Source organism: Ranitomeya variabilis, chromosome 4, assembly GCF_051348905.1.
Source record: "Ranitomeya variabilis isolate aRanVar5 chromosome 4, aRanVar5.hap1, whole genome shotgun sequence".
NCBI classification, from domain to species: Eukaryota; Metazoa; Chordata; class Amphibia; order Anura; family Dendrobatidae; genus Ranitomeya; species Ranitomeya variabilis.
Window position 1 is genome coordinate 247620259 of NC_135235.1, and position 27167 is coordinate 247647425.

Sequence of the window (27167 nt, forward strand, 5' to 3'; positions counted from 1 at the left end):
TCTTCCCAACCTCCAGCACCCCAACACTGGCTGCCCACATGGAGACTGCGGCACCTCCTTCCATCACTACAGGCCTAATGCCCATAGTAGGAGTAGTCAGCCATCCCCCCCCCCACCCCGAGACCAGGAGAATACGGGGAGCGCACAACACCCGCCACACTGCCTGCAAGTCTTTTCCCAACCTCCAGCACCCAGACACTGGCCATCCACATGGAGACTGTGCCACCTCCTTCCATCTCTCCGATCCTAATGCCCATAGTAGGAGTAGTCAGCCACCCCCGAGACCAGGAGAATACCGGGGAACGTACAACACCTGCCACACTGCCTGCAAGTCTCTTCCCAACCTCCGGCACCCCGACACGGGTGACCCACATGGAGACCGCGCCACCTCCTCCCATCACTACAGGCCTAATGCCCATAGTAGGAGTAGTCAGCCACCCCCGAGACCATGAGAATATTGGGGAGCGCACAACACCCGCCACACTGCCTGCAAGTCTCTTCCCAATCTCCGGCACCCCGACACCGGCCGCCCACATGGAGACCGCGCCACCTCCTTCCATCACTACCGGCCTAATGCCCATAGTAGGAGTAGTCAGCCACCCCCGAGACATAAAAGTAATAAAATGAGCAAAAGTTAACTGTCAAGAAATAAGAAGAATTTCTCATTACTTCAATTACACATACATAGCTCTCAGCTGCTGTTTCCTCTGCCTGCCAGCACAAGCTGGAACTCTAAGCCACTCTTCCTCCCTCCCCCTGCTATATAGCTGTAATGTGAGACCAGCGTGCCAGCAACATTCACGGAGGAATTTTTATGGCTTTGAGCTGGGAAAGCCAGTCTTCTGTCTAAACCCCTCATCCCCCTCCCGCCTGATACCAGCTATAACTGGTACAGCAACTTTCAAACCGCATGAGATGCCTTTGTTCTTGAAAAGTTATGTATAATGGCACCGATCAGGGATAGAGATAGGAAGGTTACATATTCCGGATGTCCACCGAGAGATCTATAACTCACTGAAATCGCGAGAATCTAAACCCAACGAAATGCAACCCAACGTATTTCTTCGTTAGCGGGTCATATATCTACAAAGTAAGGCAGCCTTTCTGGCGACTAATTATCCTAGGTGCAGTACCTAGTCTGAGCTGAGGGTAAGGGGGCGCCAGAGAGCTGCAAGTTACAAACCGGAACTGGGAAGTGGGATATAGATAAATCCCCTTCAGAAAGAACCAGGGGCAACCAAACAACCTCGGTTCATGACAAATTAGTGTGAGCGGCGGGGATGATAAAAGTATCCTCTCTGGGATCCGTGACATTAACAGATGCAATGAAGAAGCCGAGAGACCGACGTGGACGCCATGACACCACACCAGCACCACACAGGGAGGACCAGCGGGAGACCGAGATGGCGGCCATGATGAAGGGCACCCAGCTCTCCCAGTAACAGACTGGACCAAAAGTGATCGCTGGCTCAGGAATCTGCTGCCGGACTTCTCCAGGGCTCGCGCTGCCATGGTCCCCAAAATCAGATAACATGTCCTGCGACTCCTCCCTTGTCACAACGAGCCGGTGACCTATGACCCCGCGCCATTCTCTGCCGCACACCGGTAACAATGTGGCTCGGGTGTTTTCGAGTATAATGGCCGTGGCTCCAGTTTTCATGTCCCCGTGGCTGCGTGGAGCGACTGTAGACGACGCCTGCATGTCTGCCGGCCAGGAACCAGGCCGCGGGGACCAGAAAATATAACCCGAGCACGCTCGCTCATCACTACTGACATCTCCACCATGCCGCCACACCACTGGTCGCCCATCGCCACCACTCCGGGCGCCGATCCCACGGGTAGCAGCTGTGGACAAATCATATGTCATGGGTGAAGGCAGCTACAGAGATGGATCAGCAGTTGGACAAAACGGAGGAGCTGATTAAGCATCTGATCATGAGTCCACAGCAGCGCCACGAACAACATTACCGTGAGCAGCAGCAGCAGCGCCACAAACAACATTACCGTGAGCAGCAGCGCCACAAACAACATTACCGTGAGCAGCAGCAGCAGTAGCGCCACGAACAACATTACCGTGAGCAGCAGCAGCAGTAGCGCCACGAACAACATTACCGTGAGCAGCAGCAGCAGTAGCGCCACGAACAACATTACCGTGAGCAGCAGCAGCAGCAGCGCCACGAACAACATTACCGTGAGCAGCAGCAGCAGTAGCGCCACGAACATTACCGTGAGCAGCAGCAGCAGTAGCGCCACGAACAACATTACCGTGAGCAGCAGCAGCAGTAGCGCCACGAACAACATTACCGTGAGCAGCAGCAGCAGCAGCGCCACGAACAACATTACCGTGAGCAGCAGCAGCAGTAGCGCCACGAACAACATTACCGTGAGCAGCAGCAGCAGTAGCGCCACGAACAACATTACCGTGAGCAGCAGCAGCAGTAGCGCCACGAACAACATTACCGTGAGCAGCAGCAGCAGTAGCGCCACAAACAACATTACCGTGAGCAGCAGCAGCAGTAGCGCCACGAACATTACCGTGAGCAGCAGCAGCAGTAGCGCCACGAACAACATTACCGTGAGCAGCAGCAGCAGTAGCGCCACGAACAACATTACCGTGAGCAGCAGCAGCAGTAGCGCCATGAACAACATTACCGTGAGCAGCAGCAGCAGTAGCGCCACGAACAACATTACCGTGAGCAGCAGCAGCAGTAGCGCCACGAACAACATTACCGTGAGCAGCAGCAGCAGTAGCGCCACGAACAACATTACCGTGAGCAGCAGCAGCAGTAGCGCCACGAACAACATTACCGTGAGCAGCAGGAGCAGCGCCACGAACAACATTACCGTGAGCAGCAGGAGCAGCGCCACGAACAACATTACCGTGAGCAGCAGGAGCAGCGCCACGAACAACATTACTGTGAGCAGCAGCAGCTATCACAGGAGACAAACTCCTGGTGCAACAGATTCAACAGCAGCAAAGGCAGATGGAACTCCTGATGGGAGATGTCCGCAGCAGAGAGACCGCCCCTCCCCCACACCAAGGAGATGACTCTTGCGTCCGGAAAGCGGTAGGACGAGCCAAGCAAAAGATAACGCCTGGGGGGTGACAGGAGTAGTGGGCAGAGGTGCCGGCCCCCCGGGAGCAGTGGGCGGAGGTGCCGCGCCCCCCCCCCCCCGGAACAGTGGGCCCCCTATCTGACAGGTGAACCCCAGAAAGCTTATTTTGACTTACTTGGGCTCACATGATGCCCAGGAATATGCCAAGTTAACAGATACTGGCATGCTCCGGGGTCACTGTCAGTGCCCATAGGGCTCATCACTGGGCCTATCAGTGACAGATCTCCCCGCTCTCAGAAGTTTCACTTGCTGCGTTTGGTCCAGAAATTTTGCAGCCAGAGGTCTCCACTCCAGCCCAGATGGTCAAGAGGGTGTCATGGACAGATTTATTCACACTCCCCCCAGGCCGGTGCAGATATGGGTTGTCCAGGGATGTCCAGGGAGACCCCCAGAATGCAGACAACCTGGAGAACCACATAGAAAGGTACCAGGTTGTTGAGGGGTCCCCAAGGAAGCTCAGGGGTGGGGCATCTCCATACTGGGGTACTCAGCGGGAGCCCGAGCCCCAGAAGAGAAGTAGTAGGGTCACCACAAGGAGTCGCTGAGGGGCTACCAAAGGTTGCTGGTAACGACCTGATGCGCTGGAGATGCCATGGGACACAGCCACCCGTCTCCTATGTCCTCTGAGCAGACGGACTGCAGCCTAGGGAGGCGCTCTTCACACTATGTCTATCCCGCCTGCAGTGTGGACGATCAGGCCAGTGGGGGGCCACGGTCACGACCCGTGACCATAAACAGTACTAATGTCAGGACTCTTGACTCGGAGTTTGGAGACCCCGATATAGGCCACGCTTCTCCACCAGTAGATCCCGGGGAAACATGTTGGCGTCTGCTGTATCCACGGGGATGCCAAGGACTACCCTACTGCCAGAGTGCCGAAAACACGAGTCAGGGTATGGAGTCCCATGGGGTCGGACAGTAATGTAAACGTTCTGGAGCAGCCAAGACAAAGCCCAGACCTTCATCCAATGGAGAATCTGTGGTCAGACATCAAGATCACTGCTCACCAGAGGAAACATCTAACGTGAAGGAGCTGGAGTAGTGGAATGGACAGAAATCCCAGAGATTAGATGAGCAAAGCTCAGAGAGACTGGTCCAAAGCGACTTACAGCTGTAATTGCTGCAAAACGAGGCTCTACAAAGTACTGACTGTATGGGGGTGAAGACTTCTGCAAGCAACTGTAGTGATATACAGGGTGTATATACAAGTCTCCAGTATTGGACGCCCCATTGTTTTCCTGCATTCACATAAGCCATCTTGCCCTCCACCCCATCTCAATTGCCACATGTCACCAACTGGGTGACTACCACTACCAGCAGCCATTATACAGCCGGGTTGTCAGCTGCCTTGGGGGTCAGGCGGCACTGGTGCTCACCTTCACTGCACTTATATGTGCTGCGGCTCATTTTTTCTGGTTTTGCCTTCGTTTTTTCTGCTCTGTACATATGGGCTGAAGCTCATTTTTTTGGTTTTTCTTTAGTTTTTTCTGCTCTGTACATACTGGCTGCGGCTCCCTCTTGAGCCGTGCCTTTAGATTACACAGCACTCCACGGACAGGTGTCTGCACAGTCGGCCCCGTCTATTGTGACGTCTGCTGGCACAGGTTAGGGCCTGTCCCGGTGCGGTCACCTTGTCGCGGTAGGGCGGCTTTTACATGCACTATTCCTGCAGGGGGATCGGCACATTTGGCTTTTATCTGCAGTCTTGTTACACAAACATATTCCGGCTGCCATATAAGTCACTGGAACATTCCTCCGCCCCGCATAACCATAAAAAGAAACGGGCGCGTTACTCCTGCGTGGTGGCAGCTGAACAGTTCCACCAGAGACGTCCGCAGCAGGAATCACTTGGCCATTGCAGGCTTGGTTTCTCTCCATATGGTGCGATGCATGACAGAGGGCCGGCCCGACTCTACAGTCACCTGTAGGGGGGAGCGTGTAATTTGCTGATGCAAGGTGCCCATCACCCCCACACCGCTATATACATGTAGACAGACGCGGAGCGGGCCTCCATCATTACTGCACCGATGTACATACTGCAGGACACATGCTACGTCCAGACACGGCCTGCGGGGGGACAGCGGGCAGAACTCAGCGTCTGCAGCTGCATGGTGCCCCCCAGATTGTACACAAGGGATTTCATGCAAGGTCCAATCCCTGCTCCCACCCTATGGTCAGAGTTCGGTGCAGGACGGGTGACCGCCGCAGATCACATCCAGTCTCCAATGTGACTCCTCAGCCACAGCCATTACCAGCAACGAATCGGGAGACGGTAGAGAATTAAATCCACCCTGTGTCATCGGCTCCTCGTCCACCATGACATCCGCTCATCTCCATCACCGCTGATCAATACCGCGAGGTTCACCAATGGCAGAAACCAGGAAAACCGCATCGAGGCAAAGAAGAGCACCGATCTCCACCGACACCGGCGGGAGCTTCTGTGCCGCTGACTAATGGCCGCTGCGACCGTATCAGCCATGTCCAAACAGCCAGCAAGTGTATACTCTGTGTGACGGACGCTCCGCGGTCACACTGTGCCGCACGGGACTAAAGCCGCCAGACGACACTAGTGGATAACACAACCTACAGCATCACGGGACGTGGGCCTCCACCAGGCCGCAATAATAATAATCAGTGACAGGTTGTAACCTAAAGGTGACCCGCGGGCGAGAGCCCCGACATAATGAGCATTGTCCGGAGCGTCCAACGCCATGAAAACAAATCATGAGCGGCTCATTGTGGTGCACGAGAACGGACGCAAACACAACAGCTGCAAAGCAAGCGGAGCGAGGGCCCGCCCCCAGGACCCGGAGTGAGGGCCCGCCGGCCAGCACTGTACCCACCACGTCACCCTGAGGGGCACACGCTTCCTGCCCGTGGCCCACCTAGGTGGTAGGGATGTGCGGCAGAGCCACGGCTGTCGTCAGCCAGCAGTGACCTTGTCTGAGAACGACATCCACACCGCAAGGACGCAGGCTAACCGAAGAGCGACACCGCAACGCCATAATACTGCACCCAGGTGAACGCCCGGACCAGGGTCAGAGGAGATGACGGCAGCACCAGGAAGGACAAAGATCACATTCCTGCAGTAATAACAGGGACTCGGGGCCGTACAGAGCACCGTCAGCGAGGTCAGAGGCAGCAACCTGGAGACAGAGCAGCAACAGCACCAGGCTCAGGGATCGTTACAGTGTATCAGGGAAGACGATCTGTGAGCGGCTCTTACCCGACACATTTTAACAAACCTTCAGCAGGACTGTCAGGCAGGATTATAGACCAGGGGCATCATATGAAGAGGAAGCTGGAGGATGATGGCGTCTGCTCAGAAAATCCACGCGCGGCCCCAAGTCTGCCGCACGCACCCCTCATGTGACCGCTTCCTCTTCTCCAAAAACACCAGTGTAACCTTCCCAAAGTCGTTGTGTGAGGAGCGGCTCAGACTCCGTCACGTAATAACCACGCACCGGCCCACAGACCGATGGACCCTTAAGAAGATGGCTGCATGGGATGGGGCTACAGCCGCAGTCCTCCGTCACCATCAGGGCTCGGGAAGCCAGAGACAACCACATGGGCCAGTCACGGGGCAGAACACGGACACTGAGGATGAAGACTCCCATCATCCTCAACAACCAGCGTCCAGTCTACATCATCACTGCCGCCCTGCGGAGCCGGGAATGAAGCACGCTCCCATGCAATCACTGCTCAGCCGTCAGGATCAGCGGCGCCCAGGAAGACGTCCACTAATGAGATCAGCGCCTACTCAAGGGAAAAATCCCCGAGACCTAAGGGATCCGGTCACCTGAGAATCAAGTCTGCACATCGCCCCAGTATAATCCCAGAAAGTACCAGTAACCAGCAGACACACATCTCCGATCACTGACCACACGGAGCTGAAGAGAGAAGCCCAACGTGCGGCATCAGCTCGCTCCATCCCCAGGAGACCTGTCTGTCACCGGAAGGGTTAACTCCACCGCCGGACCCTCCACCCATCAGATCGCGACCTTCCTCTCTGGATCCGCTTGCTCCCAACACGAAGGAAACAATTATAAATAACCGGCCCACAGGAGACGGCGCGCTAAAGTCATCGACGCTCAGACCGCAGACCCCGAAGAGCGGCCGAAGTCGTGTACGCCCTGGGATGCCCCTGAGATACACAGCCGTATCCGACCCTCAGAAGCCACACGGCAGCAGGTGGAGGGTCTACAGTCACTGACCGGACGAGCAGCAGCCAGAGTGGACCTGACGTCACGTAGTGAGGAGCCCTCAGGGCTGGAGACCTGACCAGGCTCCACAGCCAAAACTTGTCACCATCTTTTCAGTTACCCATTAAGGCTCAGTTCACACTGGGAATATTGGCTGCGGTTTCTCCTGCAGCAACACTAGCACTCTTGGCAGAAAAGAAGCAGCAATAAAAACATGTTTTGGTGCATTGTTCAGGATCCCAAAGTTCCGTTTTGCTTCCACCACATAAGCATGGACACAGGTCACCAACACAAGACATGTTCATGAAAAAAATACAGCTAGAAATGTAACAGTTGGGAGGCGAACTGGTCAGGAATCATTTACCCAAGACCCTGGCAGTGCATGGAGTCTGTAGGACACTAACTTTCACCTGCCATTGGTCAGCCGCAGGCACTGTGCAATCCCACACCTTGGTCAGCCGCAGGCACTGTGCAATCCCACACCTTGGTCAGCCGCAGGCACTGTGCAATCCCACACCTTGGTCAGCCGCAGGCACTGTGCAATCCCACACCTTGGTCAGCCGCAGGCACTGTGCAATCCCACACCTTGGTCAGCCGCAGGCACTGTGCAATCCCACACCTTGGTCAGCCGCAGGCACTGTGCAATCCCACACCTTGGTCAGCCGCAGGCACTGTGCAATCCCACACCTTGGTCAGCCGCAGGCACTGTGCAATCCCACACCTTGGTCAGCCGCAGGCACTGTGCAATCCCACACCTTGGTCAGCCGCAGGCACTGTGCAATCCCACACCTTGGTCAGCCACAGGCACTGTGCAATCTCCACCCTCTGAGATGCAGGTATATAGTGCCATAGCAGCTCGTCACCCGCGGGGATCCGGCCTCTGAGGAGCAGGTATATAGTGCCATACACAACTCATCACCCGCGGGAATCCGGCCTCTGAGGACCAGATATATAGTGCCATACACAGCTCGTCACCAGCGGGGATCCGGCCTCTGAGGAGCAAGTATATAGTGCCATACGTAGCTCGTCACCAGCGGGGATCCGGCCTCTGAGGAGCAGGTATATAGTGCCATACGTAGCTCGTCACCTGCAGGGATCCGGCCTCTGAGGAGCAGGTATATAGTGCCATACGTAGCTCGTCACCTGCAGGGATCCGGCCTCTGAGGAGCAGGTATATAGTGCCATACGTAGCTCGTCACCCGCGGGGATCCGGCCTCTGTACCCGTCGTATACACACACACACACACACACCAGTATAAACCTGTAATGCAGGGGAGCACCCGCCGTATACACACCAGTATATACCTGTAATGCTGGGGAGCACCCGCAGTATACACACACCAGTATATACCTGTAATGCTGGGGAGCACCCGCCGTACACACACCATTGTATACCTGTAATGCTGGGGAGCACCCGCTGTACTCACACACACACACCAGTATATACCTGTAATGCTGGGGAGCACCCGCTGTACACACACACACACACACACACACACACACACACCATTGTATACCTGTAATGCTGGGGAGCACCCGCTGTACTCACACACACACACCAGTATATACCTGTAATGCTGGGGAGCACCAGCCGTATACACCTGTACATACGGTACCTGTAATGCTGGGGAGCAACTGCCATATACACACCAGTATATACCTGTAATGCTAGGAAGCACCCGCCATATACACACCAGTATATACCTGTAATGCTAGGAAGCACCCGCCATATACACACCAGTATATACCTGTAATGCTAGGAAGCACCTGCCATATACACACACCAGTATATACCTGTAATGCTGGGGAGCACCCGCCATATACACACCAGTATATACCTGTAATGCTGGGGAGCACCAGCCGTATACACCTGTACATACGGTACCTGTAATGCTGGGGAGCAACTGCCATATACACACCAGTATATACCTGTAATGCTAGGAAGCACCCGCCATATACACACCAGTATATACCTGTAATGCTAGGAAGCACCCGCCATATACACACACCAGTATATACCTGTAATGCTGGGGAGCACCCGCCGTATACACCTGTACATACGGTAACTGTAATGCTGGGGAGCAACTGCCATATACACACCAGTATATACCTGTAATGCTAGGAAGCACCCGCCATATACACACCAGTATATACCTGTAATGCTAGGAAGCACCCGCCATATACACACACCAGTATATACCTGTAATGCTGGGGAGCACCCGCCATATACACACCAGTATATACCTGTAATGCTGGGGAGCACCAGCCGTATACACCTGTACATACGGTACCTGTAATGCTGGGGAGCAACTGCCATATACACACACCAGTATATACCTGTAATGCTAGGAAGCACCCGCCATATACACACACCAGTATATACCTGTAATGCTGGGGAGCACCCGCCGTATACACCTGTACATACGGTAACTGTAATGCTGGGGAGCAACTGCCATATTCACACCAGTATATACCTGTAATGCTAGGGAGCACCCGCCGAATACACACCAGTATATACCTGTAATGCTAGGGATCACCCGCCGAATACACACCAGTATATACCTGTAATGCTGGGGAGCACCCGCCATATACACACCAGTATATACCTGTAATGCTGGGGAGCACCCGCCGTATACAAACCAGTATATACCTGTAATACTGGGGAGCACCCGCCATATACACACACACACACACACACACTAGTATATACCTGTAATGCTGGGGAGCACCCGACGTATACACACCAGTATATACCTGTAATGCTGGGGAGCACCCCCCGTATACACACCAGTATATACCTGTAATGCTGGGGAGCACCCGCCGTATACACACCAGTATATACCTGTAATGCTGGGGAGCACCCGCCGTATACACACCAGTATATACCTGTAATGCTGGGGAGCACCCGCCGTATACACACCAGTATATACCTGTAATGCTGGGGAGCACCCGCCGTATACACACCAGTATATACCTGTAATGCTGGGGAGCACCCGCCGTATACACACCAGTATATACCTGTAATGCTGGGGAGCACCCGCCGTATACACACCAGTATATACTTGTAATGCTGGGGAGCACCCGCTGTATACACCTGTACATACGGTACCTGTAATGTTGGGGAGCAACTGCCATATACACACCAGTATATACCTGTAATGCTGAGGAGCACAAGCCGTATACACACCAGTATATACCTGTAATGCTGAGGAGCACAAGCCGTATACACACCAGTATATACCTGTAATGCTGAGGAGCACTGGCCGTATACACACCAGTATATACCTGTAATGCTGGGGAGCACAAGCCGTATACACACCAACATATACCTGTAATGCTGGGGAGCACCCACCGTATACAGACACCAGTATATACCTGTAATGCTGAGGAGCACCCGCCGTATACACACACCAGTATCTGTAATGCTGGGGAGCACCCGCCGTACACACCAGTATATACCGGTAATGCTGGGGAGCACCCGCCGTATACACACCAGTATATACCTGTAATGCTGGGGAGCACCCGCCGTATACAGACACCAGTATATCCCTGTAATGCTGGGGAGCACCCGCCGTATACAGACACCAGTATATACCTGTAATGCTGGGGAGCACCCGCCGTATACAGACACCAGTATATACCTGTAATGCTGGGGAGCACCCACCGTACACACACCAGTATATACCTGTAATGCTGGGGAGCACCCGCCGTATACAGACACCAGTATATACCTGTAATGCTGGGGAGCACCTGCCATATACACCAGTATCTGTAATGCTGGGGAGCACCCGCCGTACACATCAGCATATACATGTAATGCTGGGGAGCACCCGCCGTATACACACCAGTATATACCTGTAATGCTGGGGAGCACCCGCCGTACAGACACCAGTATATACCTGTAATGCTGGAGAGCACCCGCCGTATACAGACACCAGTATATACCTGTAATGCTGGGGAGCACCCACCGTACACACACCAGTATATACCTGTAATGCTGGGGAGCACCCACCGTATACAGACACCAGTATATACCTGTAATGCTGAGGAGCACCCGCCGTATACACACACCAGTATCTGTAATGCTGGGGAGCACCCGCCGTACACACCAGTATATACCGGTAATGCTGGGGAGCACCCGCCGTATACACACCAGTATATACCTGTAATGCTGGGGAGCACCCGCCGTATACAGACACCAGTATATCCCTGTAATGCTGGGGAGCACCCGCCGTATACAGACACCAGTATATACCTGTAATGCTGGGGAGCACCCGCCGTATACAGACACCAGTATATACCTGTAATGCTGGGGAGCACCCACCGTACACACACCAGTATATACCTGTAATGCTGGGGAGCACCCGCCGTATACAGACACCAGTATATACCTGTAATGCTGGGGAGCACCTGCCATATACACCAGTATCTGTAATGCTGGGGAGCACCCGCCGTACACATCAGCATATACATGTAATGCTGGGGAGCACCCGCCGTATACACACCAGTATATACCTGTAATGCTGGGGAGCACCCGCCGTACAGACACCAGTATATACCTGTAATGCTGGAGAGCACCCGCCGTATACAGACACCAGTATATACCTGTAATGCTGGGGAGCACCCACCGTACACACACCAGTATATACCTGTAATGCTGGGGAGCACCCGCCGTATACAGACACCAGTATATACCTGTAATGCTGGGGAGCACCTGCCATATACACCAGTATCTGTAATGCTGGGGAGCACCCGCCGTACACACCAGCATATACATGTAATGCTGGGGAGCACCCGCCGTATACACACCAGTATATACCTGTAATTCTGGGGAGCACCCGCCGTATACAGACACCAGTATATACCTGTAATGCTGGGGAGCACCTGCCATATACACCAGTATCTGTAATGCTGGGGAGCACCCGCCGTACACACCAGCATATACATGTAATGCTGGGGAGCACCCGCCGTATACACACCAGTATATACCTGTAATGCTGGGGAGCACCCGCCGTATACAGACACCAGTATATACCTGTAATGCTGGGGAGCACCCGCCGTATACAGACACCAGTATATACCTGTAATGCTGGGGAGCACCCGCCGTATACAGACACCAGTATATACCTGTAATGCTGGGGAGCACCCGCCGTATACAGACACCAGTATATACCTGTAATGCTGGGGAGCACCCGCCGTATACAGACACCAGTATATACCTGTAATGCTGGGGAGCACCCGCCGTATACAGACACCAGTATATACCTGTAATGCTGGGGAGCACCCGCCGTATACAGACACCAGTATATACCTGTAATGCTGGGGAGCACCTGCCATACACACCAGTATCTGTAATGCTGGGGAGCACCCGCCGTATACAGACACCAGTATATACCTGTAATGCTGGGGAGCAACTGCCATATACACACCAGTATATACCTGTAATGCTAGGAAGCACCCGCCATATACACACCAGTATATACCTGTAATGCTAGGAAGCACCCGCCATATACACACACCAGTATATACCTGTAATGCTGGGGAGCACCCGCCGTATACACCTGTACATACGGTAACTGTAATGCTGGGGAGCAACTGCCATATACACACCAGTATATACCTGTAATGCTAGGAAGCACCCGCCATATACACACCAGTATATACCTGTAATGCTAGGAAGCACCCGCCATATACACACACCAGTATATACCTGTAATGCTGGGGAGCACCCGCCATATACACACCAGTATATACCTGTAATGCTGGGGAGCACCAGCCGTATACACCTGTACATACGGTACCTGTAATGCTGGGGAGCAACTGCCATATACACACACCAGTATATACCTGTAATGCTAGGAAGCACCCGCCATATACACACACCAGTATATACCTGTAATGCTGGGGAGCACCCGCCGTATACACCTGTACATACGGTAACTGTAATGCTGGGGAGCAACTGCCATATTCACACCAGTATATACCTGTAATGCTAGGGAGCACCCGCCGAATACACACCAGTATATACCTGTAATGCTAGGGATCACCCGCCGAATACACACCAGTATATACCTGTAATGCTGGGGAGCACCCGCCATATACACACCAGTATATACCTGTAATGCTGGGGAGCACCCGCCGTATACAAACCAGTATATACCTGTAATACTGGGGAGCACCCGCCATATACACACACACACTAGTATATACCTGTAATGCTGGGGAGCACCCGACGTATACACACCAGTATATACCTGTAATGCTGGGGAGCACCCCCCGTATACACACCAGTATATACCTGTAATGCTGGGGAGCACCCGCCGTATACACACCAGTATATACCTGTAATGCTGGGGAGCACCCGCCGTATACACACCAGTATATACCTGTAATGCTGGGGAGCACCCGCCGTATACACACCAGTATATACCTGTAATGCTGGGGAGCACCCGCCGTATACACACCAGTATATACTTGTAATGCTGGGGAGCACCCGCTGTATACACCTGTACATACGGTACCTGTAATGTTGGGGAGCAACTGCCATATACACACCAGTATATACCTGTAATGCTGAGGAGCACAAGCCGTATACACACCAGTATATACCTGTAATGCTGAGGAGCACAAGCCGTATACACACCAGTATATACCTGTAATGCTGAGGAGCACTGGCCGTATACACACCAGTATATACCTGTAATGCTGGGGAGCACTAGCCGTATACACACCAACATATACCTGTAATGCTGGGGAGCACCCACCGTATACAGACACCAGTATATACCTGTAATGCTGAGGAGCACCCGCCGTATACACACACCAGTATCTGTAATGCTGGGGAGCACCCGCCGTACACACCAGTATATACCGGTAATGCTGGGGAGCACCCGCCGTATACACACCAGTATATACCTGTAATGCTGGGGAGCACCCGCCGTATACAGACACCAGTATATCCCTGTAATGCTGGGGAGCACCCGCCGTATACAGACACCAGTATATACCTGTAATGCTGGGGAGCACCCGCCGTATACAGACACCAGTATATACCTGTAATGCTGGGGAGCACCCACCGTACACACACCAGTATATACCTGTAATGCTGGGGAGCACCCGCCGTATACAGACACCAGTATATACCTGTAATGCTGGGGAGCACCTGCCATATACACCAGTATCTGTAATGCTGGGGAGCACCCGCCGTACACATCAGCATATACATGTAATGCTGGGGAGCACAAGCCGTATACACACCAGTATATACCTGTAATGCTGGGGAGCACCCGCCGTACAGACACCAGTATATACCTGTAATGCTGGAGAGCACCCGCCGTATACAGACACCAGTATATACCTGTAATGCTGGGGAGCACCCACCGTACACACACCAGTATATACCTGTAATGCTGGGGAGCACCCACCGTATACAGACACCAGTATATACCTGTAATGCTGAGGAGCACCCGCCGTATACACACACCAGTATCTGTAATGCTGGGGAGCACCCGCCGTACACACCAGTATATACCGGTAATGCTGGGGAGCACCCGCCGTATACACACCAGTATATACCTGTAATGCTGGGGAGCACCCGCCGTATACAGACACCAGTATATCCCTGTAATGCTGGGGAGCACCCGCCGTATACAGACACCAGTATATACCTGTAATGCTGGGGAGCACCCGCCGTATACAGACACCAGTATATACCTGTAATGCTGGGGAGCACCCACCGTACACACACCAGTATATACCTGTAATGCTGGGGAGCACCCGCCGTATACAGACACCAGTATATACCTGTAATGCTGGGGAGCACCTGCCATATACACCAGTATCTGTAATGCTGGGGAGCACCCGCCGTACACATCAGCATATACATGTAATGCTGGGGAGCACCCGCCGTATACACACCAGTATATACCTGTAATGCTGGGGAGCACCCGCCGTACAGACACCAGTATATACCTGTAATGCTGGAGAGCACCCGCCGTATACAGACACCAGTATATACCTGTAATGCTGGGGAGCACCCACCGTACACACACCAGTATATACCTGTAATGCTGGGGAGCACCCGCCGTATACAGACACCAGTATATACCTGTAATGCTGGGGAGCACCTGCCATATACACCAGTATCTGTAATGCTGGGGAGCACCCGCCGTACACACCAGCATATACATGTAATGCTGGGGAGCACCCGCCGTATACACACCAGTATATACCTGTAATGCTGGGGAGCACCCGCCGTATACAGACACCAGTATATACCTGTAATGCTGGGGAGCACCTGCCATATACACCAGTATCTGTAATGCTGGGGAGCACCCGCCGTACACACCAGCATATACATGTAATGCTGGGGAGCACCCGCCGTATACACACCAGTATATACCTGTAATGCTGGGGAGCACCCGCCGTATACAGACACCAGTATATACCTGTAATGCTGGGGAGCACCCGCCGTATACAGACACCAGTATATACCTGTAATGCTGGGGAGCACCCGCCGTATAAAGACACCAGTATATACCTGTAATGCTGGGGAGCACCCGCCGTATACAGACACCAGTATATACCTGTAATGCTGGGGAGCACCCGCCGTATACAGACACCAGTATATACCTGTAATGCTGGGGAGCACCCGCCGTATACAGACACCAGTATATACCTGTAATGCTGGGGAGCACCCGCCGTATACAGACACCAGTATATACCTGTAATGCTGGGGAGCACCCGCCGTATACAGACACCAGTATATACCTGTAATGCTGGGGAGCACCTGCCATACACACCAGTATCTGTAATGCTGGGGAGCACCCGCCGTACACACCAGCATATACATGTAATGCTGGGGAGCACCCGCCGTATACACACCAGTATATACCTGTAATGCTGGGGAGCACCCGCCGTATACAGACACCAGTATATACCTGTAATGCTGGGGAGCACCTGCCATATACACCAGTATCTGTAATGCTGGGGAGCACCCGCCGTACACATCAGCATATACATGTAATGCTGGGGAGCACCCGCCGTATACACACCAGTATATACCTGTAATGCTGGGGAGCACCCGCCGTATACAGACACCAGTATATACCTGTAATGCTGGGGAGCACCCGCCGTATACAGACACCAGTATATACCTGTAATGCTGGGGAGCACCTGCCATATACACCAGTATCTGTAATGCTGGGGATCACCCGCCGTACACATCAGCATATACATGTAATGCTGGGGAGCACCCACCGTATACACACCAGCATATACATGTAATGCTGGGGAGCACCCGCCGTATACACACCAGTATATACCTGTAATGCTGGGGAGCACCAGCCGTACACATCAGCATATACATGTAATGCTGGGGAGCACCCGCCGTATACACACCAGTATATACCTGTAATGCTGGGGAGCACCCGCCGTATACAGACACCAGTATATACCTGTAATGCTGGGGAGCACCTGCCATATACACCAGTATCTGTAATGCTGGGGAGCACCCGCCGTATACACACCAGTATATACCTGTAATGCTGGGGAGCACCAGCCGTAAACGGACACCAGCACTCCGCAGATAACCGTCGCTCACAGACCTTCTCCTCCCAGTCTCCGCTCTCCCCCGCTCCCAGGTTTCTCCGTCCACGCATTATGTAACCGGACCGGCGGGTGAGCGCAGAGCGGGGACGCACGGCCACAACGGATCGACAGAGCGGGCGTAGCGGTGTCCGCCGGGAACCGCCCCGCCCCGGGTGACACGCAGCTCGTACCTCTATGTATCCGGCCAGACCAGGCACGACGACGGTAGCCAGGACCGCGCACAGCGCAGGGAACACGGCCATGATAGAAGCTGCTCTCCGCTCAATCTCCAGCTCCGAGTCCGGACTGAGGAGAAGACCGCCCCGCAGACCAGGAGCCAGCCCAACCGGATCTGACGTCACAAGGCCCCGCCCTTCAACTCGTCCTCAGAACAGTCGCTATGCCAATCATAGCGCAGGCAATTTCTAAGCCACACCCACAATCCTCCCAGCACAGGTAAATAGTGCTGTAACCCCGCCTCTTCAGTTGCGGCTGTCTATTAGACCTAAGAGAGCCACGCCCCTCAAAGATCAGTGACCGAGGATGCAGAGAAGAAGATGCTGCGACCGAGGACACAGGACAAGAAGCAGAGGCGTGCGTGACGTCATCACCATATATCATCACCCATCACCATCACCACCATCATCCATCACCATCATCATCATTCATCACTACCATCCATCATCATCGTCAATCACCACCATCATCACCCATAAACATCATCCATCATCATCATGCATCATCCATCACCATCATCCATTATTATGATTTATTGTTATAGCGCCATTTATTCCATGGCGCTTTACATGTGAGGAGGGGTATACATAATAAAAACAAGTACAACAATCTTAACCCCTTAACGACCACCAATACGCCTTTTAACGGGGTCGGTTTGCACCGACCCCTGTTTTGCGATCGCCGGTAATTAACAGTTTACCGGCGACCGCAAAAAAAAAAAAAAAAAGCGATCTGTAATTCTCTGTCCTCTGATGTGATCGCACATCAGAGGACAGAGAAATAGGGGGATTCGGGGACCCTAACATACTCACCCGGTGTCCCTGGGTCCTCTTCTGTCTTCTCCTGCCAGCCAGCTTTTCCATCATGGCGGGCGCATGCGCAGTGCGCCCGCCATCTGCTGCCATCTGCCGGCCGGCGGGAGAAGACGAGTTGGGGCTAAAATTAGGGTTAGGGTTAGGGTTAGGGTTAGGGTTAGAGTTAGGGTTAGGGTTAGAGTTAGGGTTAGGGTTAGAGTTAAGGTTAGGGTTAGAGTTAGGGTTAGGGTTAGGGTTGGGGCTAAATTTAGGGTTAGGGTTAGGGCTAGGGTTAGGGTTAGGCTACTTTCACACTAGCGTTTTTTGGCTTCCGTCGCAATGCGTCGTTGGAGAAAAAACGCATCCTGCAAAAGTGCTTGCAGGATGCGTTTTTTCTCCATTGGCTTGCATTAGCGACGCATTGCGACGGATTGCCACATGTCGCATCCGTCGTGCGACGGATGCGTCGTGCTTTGGCGGACCGTCGGCACAAAAAAAGCTACATGTAACTTTTTTGTGCGACGTGTCCGCCATTTCCGACCACGCATGCGTGGCCGGAACTCCGCCCCCGCCTCCCCGCACCTCACAATGGGGCAGCGGATGCGTTGAAAAAACAGCATCCGCTGCACCCGTTGTGCGGCGCTTACAACGCTAGCGTCGGTACGTCGGCCCGACACACTGCGATGGGCTGAGTACGACGCTAGTGTGAAAGTAGCCTTAGGCTTCTTTCACACTTGCGTCGGTACGGGGCGGTCGCAATGCGTCGGCCCGACGTACCGACGCACGTTGTGAAAATTGTGCACAACGTGGGCAGCGGATGCAGTTTTTCAACGCATCCGCTGCCCAGTCTATGTCCTGGGGAGGAGGGGGCAGAGTTACGGCCACGCATGCGCGGAAATGGCGGACGCGACGTACAAAAAAAAGGTTACATTGAACTTTTTTTGTGACAACGGGGGCTAAAGTTATGGTTAGGGTTGGGGCTAAAGTTAGGGTTAGGGTTGGGGCTAAAGTTAGGGTTAGAGTTGGGATTAGGGTTAGGGTTTGGATTAGGGTTGGGATTAGTGTTACGTTTGGGATTAGGGTTGGGATTAGGGTTAGGGTTGGGATTAGGGTTAGGGGTGTGTTGGATTTAGGGTTTTGATTAGGGTTATGGTTAGGGTTGAGATTAGGGCTGTTTTGGGGTTAGGGTTGTGATTATCGTTAGGGTTGTGATTAGGATTATGGATCGGGTTGAGATTAGGGTTAGGGGTGTGTTGGAGTTAGGGTTGGAGTTATAATTTGGGGGTTTCCACTGTTTAGGTACATCAGGGGGTCTCCAAACACGACAGCCAATTTTGCGCTAAAAAAGTCAAATGGTACTCCCTCCCTTCTGAGCTCTGCCGTGCGCCCAAACAGTGGTTTACCCCCACATATGGGGCATCAGCGTACTCGGGATAAATTGGACAACAACTTTTGGGGTCCAATTTCTCCTGTTACCCTTGTGAAAATAAAAACTTGGGGGCTAAAAATCTTTTTTGTTGGAAAAAAAAATATTTTTTTATTTTCACTACTCTGCATTATAAACTTCTGTGAAGCACTTGAGCTTTCAAAGTTCTCACTACATATCTAGATAAGTTCCTTAGGGGGTCTAGTTTCCAAAATTTGGTCACTTGTGGGGGTTTCTACTGTTTAGGTACATCAGGGGCTCTGCAAACGCAACATAACACCCACAGACAATTCTATCAAAGTCTGAATTCCAAAATGGCGCTCCTTCTCTTCCGAGCTCTGCCGTGTGCCAAAACAGTGGTTTACCCCCACTTATGGGGTACCAGAATACTCAGGACAAATTGGAGAACAAATATTGGCATCCAATTTCTCTTGTTACCTTTGTGAAAATAAAAATTTGGAGGCTAAAAAAATCTTTTTTGTGGGAAAAAAAATATTTTTTATTTTCACTACTCTGCATTATAAACTTCTGTGAAGCACTTGGGCATTCAAAGTTCTCACCACATATCTAGATAAGTTCCTTGGGGGGTCTATTTTCCAAAATGGGGTCACTTGTTGGGGGTTTCTACTGTTTAGGTACATTAGGGGTCTGCAAACGCAACATAACGCCCGCAGACAATTCTATCAAAGTCTGCATTCCAAAATGGCGCTCCTTCCCTTCCGAGCTCTGCCGTGCGCCCAAACAGTAGTTTACCCCCACATATGGGGTACCAGAATACTCAGGACAAATTGGAGAACAAATATTGGCATCCAATGTCTCTTGTTACCTTTGTGAAAATAAAAATTTGGAGGCTAAAAAAACTTTTTTGTGGGAAAAAAAAAAAAATTTATTTTCACTACTCTGCATTATAAACTTCTGTGAAGCACTTGGGCATTCAAAGTTCTCACCACATATCTAGATAAGTTCCTTGGGGGGTCTATTTTCCAAAATGGGGTCACTTGTTGGGGGTTTCTACTGTTTAGGTACATTAGGGGTCTGCAAACGCAACATAACGCCCGCAGACAATTCTATCAAAGCCTGCATTCCAAAATGGCGCTCCTTCCCTTCCGAGCTCTGCCGTGCGCCCAAACAGTGGTTTACCCCCACATATGGGGTACCACCATACTCAGAACAAATTGCACAACAACTCTTGGGGTCCAATTTCTCTTGTTACCCTTGTGAAAATAAAAACTTGGGGGCTAAAAAATCTTTATTGTTAAAAAATATATATTTTTTATTTTCACGACTCTGCATTATAAACTTCTGTGATGCACTTGGGCATTCAAAGTTCTCACTACACATCTAGATAAGTTCCTTGGGGGGTCTAGTTTCCAAAATGGGGTCACTTTTGGGGGGTTTCTACTGTTTAGGCACATCAGGGGCTCTCCAAACGCGACATGGCGTCCGATCTCAATTCCAGTCAATTTTGCATTGAAAAGTCAAATGGCGCTCCTTTGCTTCCGAGCTCAACCATGCGCCCAAACAGTGGTTTACCCCCACATATGGGGTGTCGGCGTACTCAAGACAAATTGTACAACAACTTCTGGGGTCCATTTTCTCCTGTTACCCTTGGTAAAATAAAAATTTGGAGGCAAAAAGATCATTTTTGTAGAAAAAATGCGATTTTTTTATTTTCACGGCTCTACGTTATAAACTTCTGTGAAGCACCTGGGGGTTTAAAGTGCTCACCACACATCTAGATAAGTTCCGTAAGGGGTATAGTTTCCAAAATGGTGTCATATGTGGGGGGTCTCCACTGTTTAGGCACATCAGTGGCTCTCCAAACGCGACATGGCGTCCGATCTCAATTCCAGCCAATTCTACATTGAAAAAGTAAAACGACACTCCTTCTCTTCCAAGCTCTGCGGTGCGCCCAAACAGTGGTTTACCCCCATATATGGGGTATCGACGTACTCAGGAGAAATTGCACAACAACTTTTGTGGTCTAATTTCTCCTGTTACCCTTGTGAAAATAAAAATTTGGGGGCAAAAAGATCATTTTTGTAGAAAAAATGAGATTTTTTATTTTCACGGCTCTACGTTATAAACTTCTGTGAAGCACTTGGGGGTTCAAAGTGCTCACCACACATCTAGATAAGTTCCTTAAGGGGTCTAGTTTCCAAAATGGTATCACTTGTGGGGGGTTTCCACTGTTTAGGCACATCAGGGACTCTCCAAACGCGACATGGCATCCGATCTCAATTCCAGCCAATTCTGCATTGAAAAAGTCAAACGGTGCTCCTTCACTTCCAAGCTCTGCGGTGCGCCCAAACAGTGGTTTACCTCCACATATGGGGTATCGACGTACTCAGGAGAAATTGCACAACAACTTTTGTGGTCTAATTTCTCCTGTTACCCTTGTGAAAATAAGAATTTGTTGGCGAAAAAATCATTTTTGTGAAAACAAATGCGATTTTTTATTTTCACGGCTCTACGTTATAAACTTCTGTGAAGCACTTGGGGGTTCAAAGTGCTCACCACACATCTAGATAAGTTCCTTGGTGGGTCTAGTTTCCAAAATGGTGTCACTTGTGGGGGGTTTCCACTGTTTAGGCACATTAGGGGCTCTCCAAACGCGACATGGCGTCCGATCTCAATTCCAGCCAATTCTGCATTGAAACAGTCAAACGGTGCTCTTTCACTTCCAAGCTCTGCGGTGCGCCCAAACAGTGGTTTACCTCCACATATGGGGTATCGGCGTACTCAGGAAAAATTGCACAACAAAATTTGTGGTTAAATTTCTGTTTTTACACTTGTGAAAATTAAAAAAAATGGTTCTGAAGTAAAATGTTTGCAAAAAAAGTTAAATGTTCATTTTTTTCTTCCACATTGTTTTAGTTCCTGTGAAGTACGTAAATGGTTAATAAACTTCTTGAATGTGGTTTTGAGCAGCTTGAGGGGTGCAGTTTTTAGAATGGTGTCACACTTGGTTATTTTCTATAATATAGACCCCTCAAAATCACTTCAAAGGTGATGTGGTCCCTAAAAAAAACATGGTGTTGTAAAAATGAGAAATTGCTGGTCAACTTTTAACCCTTATAACTCCCTAACAAAAAAAAAAATTGTTTCCAAAATTGTGCTGATGTAAAGTAGACATGTGAGAAATGTTATTTATTAACTATTTTTTTGTGACATATCTCTCTGATTTAAGGGCATAAAAATACAAAGTTTGAAAATTGCAAAATTTTAAAAATTTTCGCCATATTTCCATTTTTTTCATAAATAATCGCAAGTAATATCGAAGAAATGTTACCACTAACTTGAAGTACAATATGTCACGAAAAAACAATCTCAGAATCAGCGGGATCCGATAAAGCGTTCCAGAGTTATAACCTCATAAAGTGACACTGGTCAGAATTGTAAAAATTGGCTCGGTCATTAAGTACCAAATTGGCTCTGTCACTAAGGGGTTAAACAATACAAGTCATAACTGGTACAGGAGGAGAGAGGACCCTGCCCGCGAAGGCTCACACTCTACCATTGATGGGTGAGGATACAGTAGGTGAGTATAGAGCTGGTCATGCAGCGGTTTGGTCGATCGATGTTTACTGCAGGTCGTAGGCTTGTTGGAAGAGGTAGGTCTTCAGGCAGGCTCTTTTTGAAGGTTTTGATGGTAGGCGAGAGTCTGATGTGTTGTGGCCAGGGCCGTATTTAGAGTTTCTGCTGCCCTAGGCACTTTTAGTGCTGCCTCCCCCTTTGGTGAGTATGACACTATCGGCAGTGACTTTGGCAAGAATCGCTGATGTGAAAGTCGCCTTTTGCAGCAGATCCGTCAGTTTTTCTGCATGTGCCGCGTAACGGATCACTTACAGCAACACTGCATTTGGCCTCATTCATTCCCTATGGGATTTGTGGCACTTGCCATGACCTGGCAAATGTGGTACCATACCTCCCAACTTTTGAAGAAGGGAAGGAGGTATAAAGTGTGCGGGGCGCGTAGTGCGCCGCGGCAAATTTTAGGCCACGCCTCTGACCACACCCATTTCACAACTAGTCACACCCATATCCACGTTCCAACCACAGCCATTTAGCACTGCTGATCACACTGTTTTATATACAATAATTATAAACGAAAAAATATGGCCACAGTGCTCCATACTGTATAATGGCCACACATGATGCTCCATACTGTATAATGCCCACACATGATGCTCCATACTGTATAACGGCCACACATGACGCTCCATACTGTATAACGGCCAAACACAGTTCTCCATACTGTATAATGATCCCACATGATGCTCCATACTGTATAATGGCCACACATGATGCTCCATACTGTATAACGGCCACACATGACGCTCCATACTGTATAACGGCCAAACACAGTTCTCCATACTGTATAATGATCCCACATGATGCTCCATACTGTATAATGGCCACACATGATGCTCCATCCTGTATAACGGCCACACATGATGCTCCATCCTGTATAACGGCCACACATGATGCTCAATACTGTATAACGGCCCCACATGATGCTCAATACTGTATAATTGCCACACATGATGCTCCATACTGTATAACGGCCACACATGATGGTCCATACTGTATAATGGCCAAACACAGTTCTCCATACTGTATAATGATCCCACATGATGCTCAATACTGTATAATGGCCACACATGATGCTCCATCCTGTATAACGGCCACACATGATGCTCCATCCTGTATAACAGCCACACATGATGCTCAATACTGTATAACGGACACACATGATGCTCCATACTGTATAATGGCCACACATGATGCTCCATCCTGTATAACGGCCACACATGATGCTCAATACTGTATTATGGCCACACACAGTTCTCCATACTGTATAATGACCCCCCCTCCTGTATGCATGGCTCATATTCACCACCCTGTATGCATGGCTCATATTCACCCCCCTACTGTATGCATGGCTCATATTCCCCCCCCCCCCCCGTATGCATGACTCATATTCACCCCCCTGTATGCATGGCTCATATTCACCCCCCTGTATTCATGGCTCATATTCACCCCCCTGTATGCATGGCTCATATTAACCCCCCTTCTGTATGCATGGCTCATATTCACCCCCCTGTATGCATGGCTCATATCAACCCCCCTTCTGTATGCATGGCTCATATTCCCACCCACCCCTGTATGCATGGCTCATATTCACCCCCCTGTATGCATGGCTTATATTCACCCCCCTGAATGCATGGCTCATATTCACCCCCCTGAATGCATGGCTCATATTTACCCCCCTGTATACATGGCTCATATTCACCCCCCTGTATGCATGGCTCATATCAACCCCCCTTCTGTATGCATGGCTCATATTCCCCCCCCCTGTATGCATGGCTCATATTCACCCCCTGTATGCATGGCTCATATTCACCCCCCTACTGTATGCATGGCCCATATTCACCCCCCCGTATGCTTGGCTCATATTCACCCCCCCCCCGTATGCTTGGTTCATATTACACCCCCCCATATGCTTGGCTCATATTACACCCCACCGCTGTATGCATGGCTCATATTCCACCCCCCACCCCCCCTGTATGCATGGCTCATAATCCACCCCCCCCGTATGCATGGCTCATATTCCACCCCCCCCTGTATGCATGGCTCACACTCCACCACCCCTGTATGCATGGCTCATATTCAGCCCCCCCGTATGCTTGGCTCATATTCACCCCCCCCCCCGTATGCTTGGCTCATATTACACCCCCCCCCCGTATGCATGGCTCATATTCCACCCCCCACCCCCCTGTATGCATGGCTCATAATCCACCCCCCCCGTATGCATGTCTGCAGTGTGATTTCTAGAAGTGTGTTCTAAAAGTGTGGATTACATTAGAATTAAAACCTGAAAGATGTATACAGACTGTGCCCTGCTACCTGCCACCATCGCACCCTAACAAGCATCTCTATTCTTCCAACAGGTATGTTCATCCAGCTCTCCTACATGAAGTGCACATAATACATCACCCAGCTTTGCGCATAGACTTTCCCCTGCTCCTAGCATTGTGATGGTATGCCTTTCAGCTAACCCCCAACTTACTCTGTGATATTTATGACCTTGTTTACTTAGTCTTGATTGTATGCATCTGGTCGACCCTTAATTCTCTGACCAAGATGAGCAGAGACCACTCCTCTCTGCTCCACACCTGACCGCACTTAGTTTTCCATATATTGCATAGCACAAGTCTGCAGGACTTTAGTGTGCTGTGTGATTTCTAGAAGTGTGTTCTAAAAGTGTGGATTACATTAGAATTAAAACCTGAAAGATGTATACAGACTGTGCCCTGCTACCTGCCACCATCGCACCCTAACAAGCATCTCTATTCTTCCAACAGGTATGTTCATCCAGCTCTCCTACATGAAGTGCACATAATACATCACCCAGCTTTGCGCATAGACTTTCCCCTGCTCCTAGCATTGTGATGGTATGCCTTTCAGCTAACCCCCAACTTACTCTGTGATATTTATGACCTTGTTTACTTAGTCTTGATTGTATGCATCTGGTCGACCCTTAATTCTCTGACCAAGATGAGCAGAGACCACTCCTCTCTGCTCCACACCTGACCGCACTTAGTTTTCCATATATTGCATAGCACAAGTCTGCAGGACTTTAGTCTGCTGTGTGATTTCTAGAAGTGTGTTCTAAAAGTGTGGATTACATTAGAATTAAAACCTGAAAGATGTATACAGACTGTGCCCTGCTACCTGCCACCATCGCACCCTAACAAGCATCTCTATTCTTCCAACAGGTATGTTCATCCAGCTCTCCTACATGAAGTGCACATAATACATCACCCAGCTTTGCGCATAGACTTTCCCCTGCTCCTAGCATTGTGATGGTATGCCTTTCAGCTAACCCCCAACTTACTCTGTGATATTTATGACCTTGTTTACTTAGTCTTGATTGTATGCATCTGGTCGACCCTTAATTCTCTGACCAAGATGAGCAGAGACCACTCCTCTCTGCTCCACACCTGACCGCACTTAGTTTTCCATATATTGCATAGCACAAGTCTGCAGGACTTTAGTCTGCTGTGTGATTTCTAGAAGTGTGTTCTAAAAGTGTGGATTACATTAGAATTAAAACCTGAAAGATGTATACAGACTGTGCCCTGCTACCTGCCACCATCGCACCCTAACAAGCATCTCTATTCTTCCAACAGGTATGTTCATCCAGCTCTCCTACATGAAGTGCACATAATACATCACCCAGCTTTGCGCATAGACTTTCCCCTGCTCCTAGCATTGTGATGGTATGCCTTTCAGCTAACCCCCAACTTACTCTGTGATATTTATGACCTTGTTTACTTAGTCTTGATTGTATGCATCTGGTCGACCCTTAATTCTCTGACCAAGATGAGCAGAGACCACTCCTCTCTGCTCCACACCTGACCGCACTTAGTTTTCCATATATTGCATAGCACAAGTCTGCAGGACTTTAGTGTGCTGTGTGATTTCTAGAAGTGTGTTCTAAAAGTGTGGATTACATTAGAATTAAAACCTGAATTGAACCTGAAGGGAACTGAAGGTAACTGGCCAGTCACTGTAAACAATGTTTCTGTTTGTTGTCACTTTTACCCCTATAATCTTTCACTTTCTGCTACCTTCCCCAATCCCCACACCAAGTAAGGAACTGTTCATCTCCTCTTCAATCCTCCCCATCCATCTCACCTCCTCCTCAGAACTGTTCCTTAACATACAATCCTCTGTCTCAAAGCACAGGCAGCCCCCTCACGCTCTCTCCTGCTCCCACCTGCTAACACTATCTCT

The 27167-nt window shown here is 50.6% G+C and overlaps 1 protein-coding gene across 16 annotated transcripts in view; it reads right to left on the reverse strand.

Moving 5' to 3' along the window:
• Positions 1 to 17284, reverse strand: part of APLP2 (amyloid beta precursor like protein 2) — an 83836-nt gene extending 66552 nt beyond the window's left edge. For 12 of the 16 annotated variants that reach the window (XM_077249381.1, XM_077249382.1, XM_077249383.1 and 9 more), the window contains exon 1: positions 17099 to 17261. In XM_077249381.1, coding sequence (XP_077105496.1) covers positions 17099 to 17170 — 72 coding nt within the window. In that variant the 5' untranslated portion in view covers positions 17171 to 17261. Of the gene's footprint in view, positions 1 to 16856; positions 17017 to 17098 lie in introns of those variants that run through there. The other 4 variants (XM_077249376.1, XM_077249370.1, XM_077249369.1 and 1 more) reach the window with 2 other exon arrangements.
• Positions 17285 to 27167: the final 9883 nt, after the last annotated feature.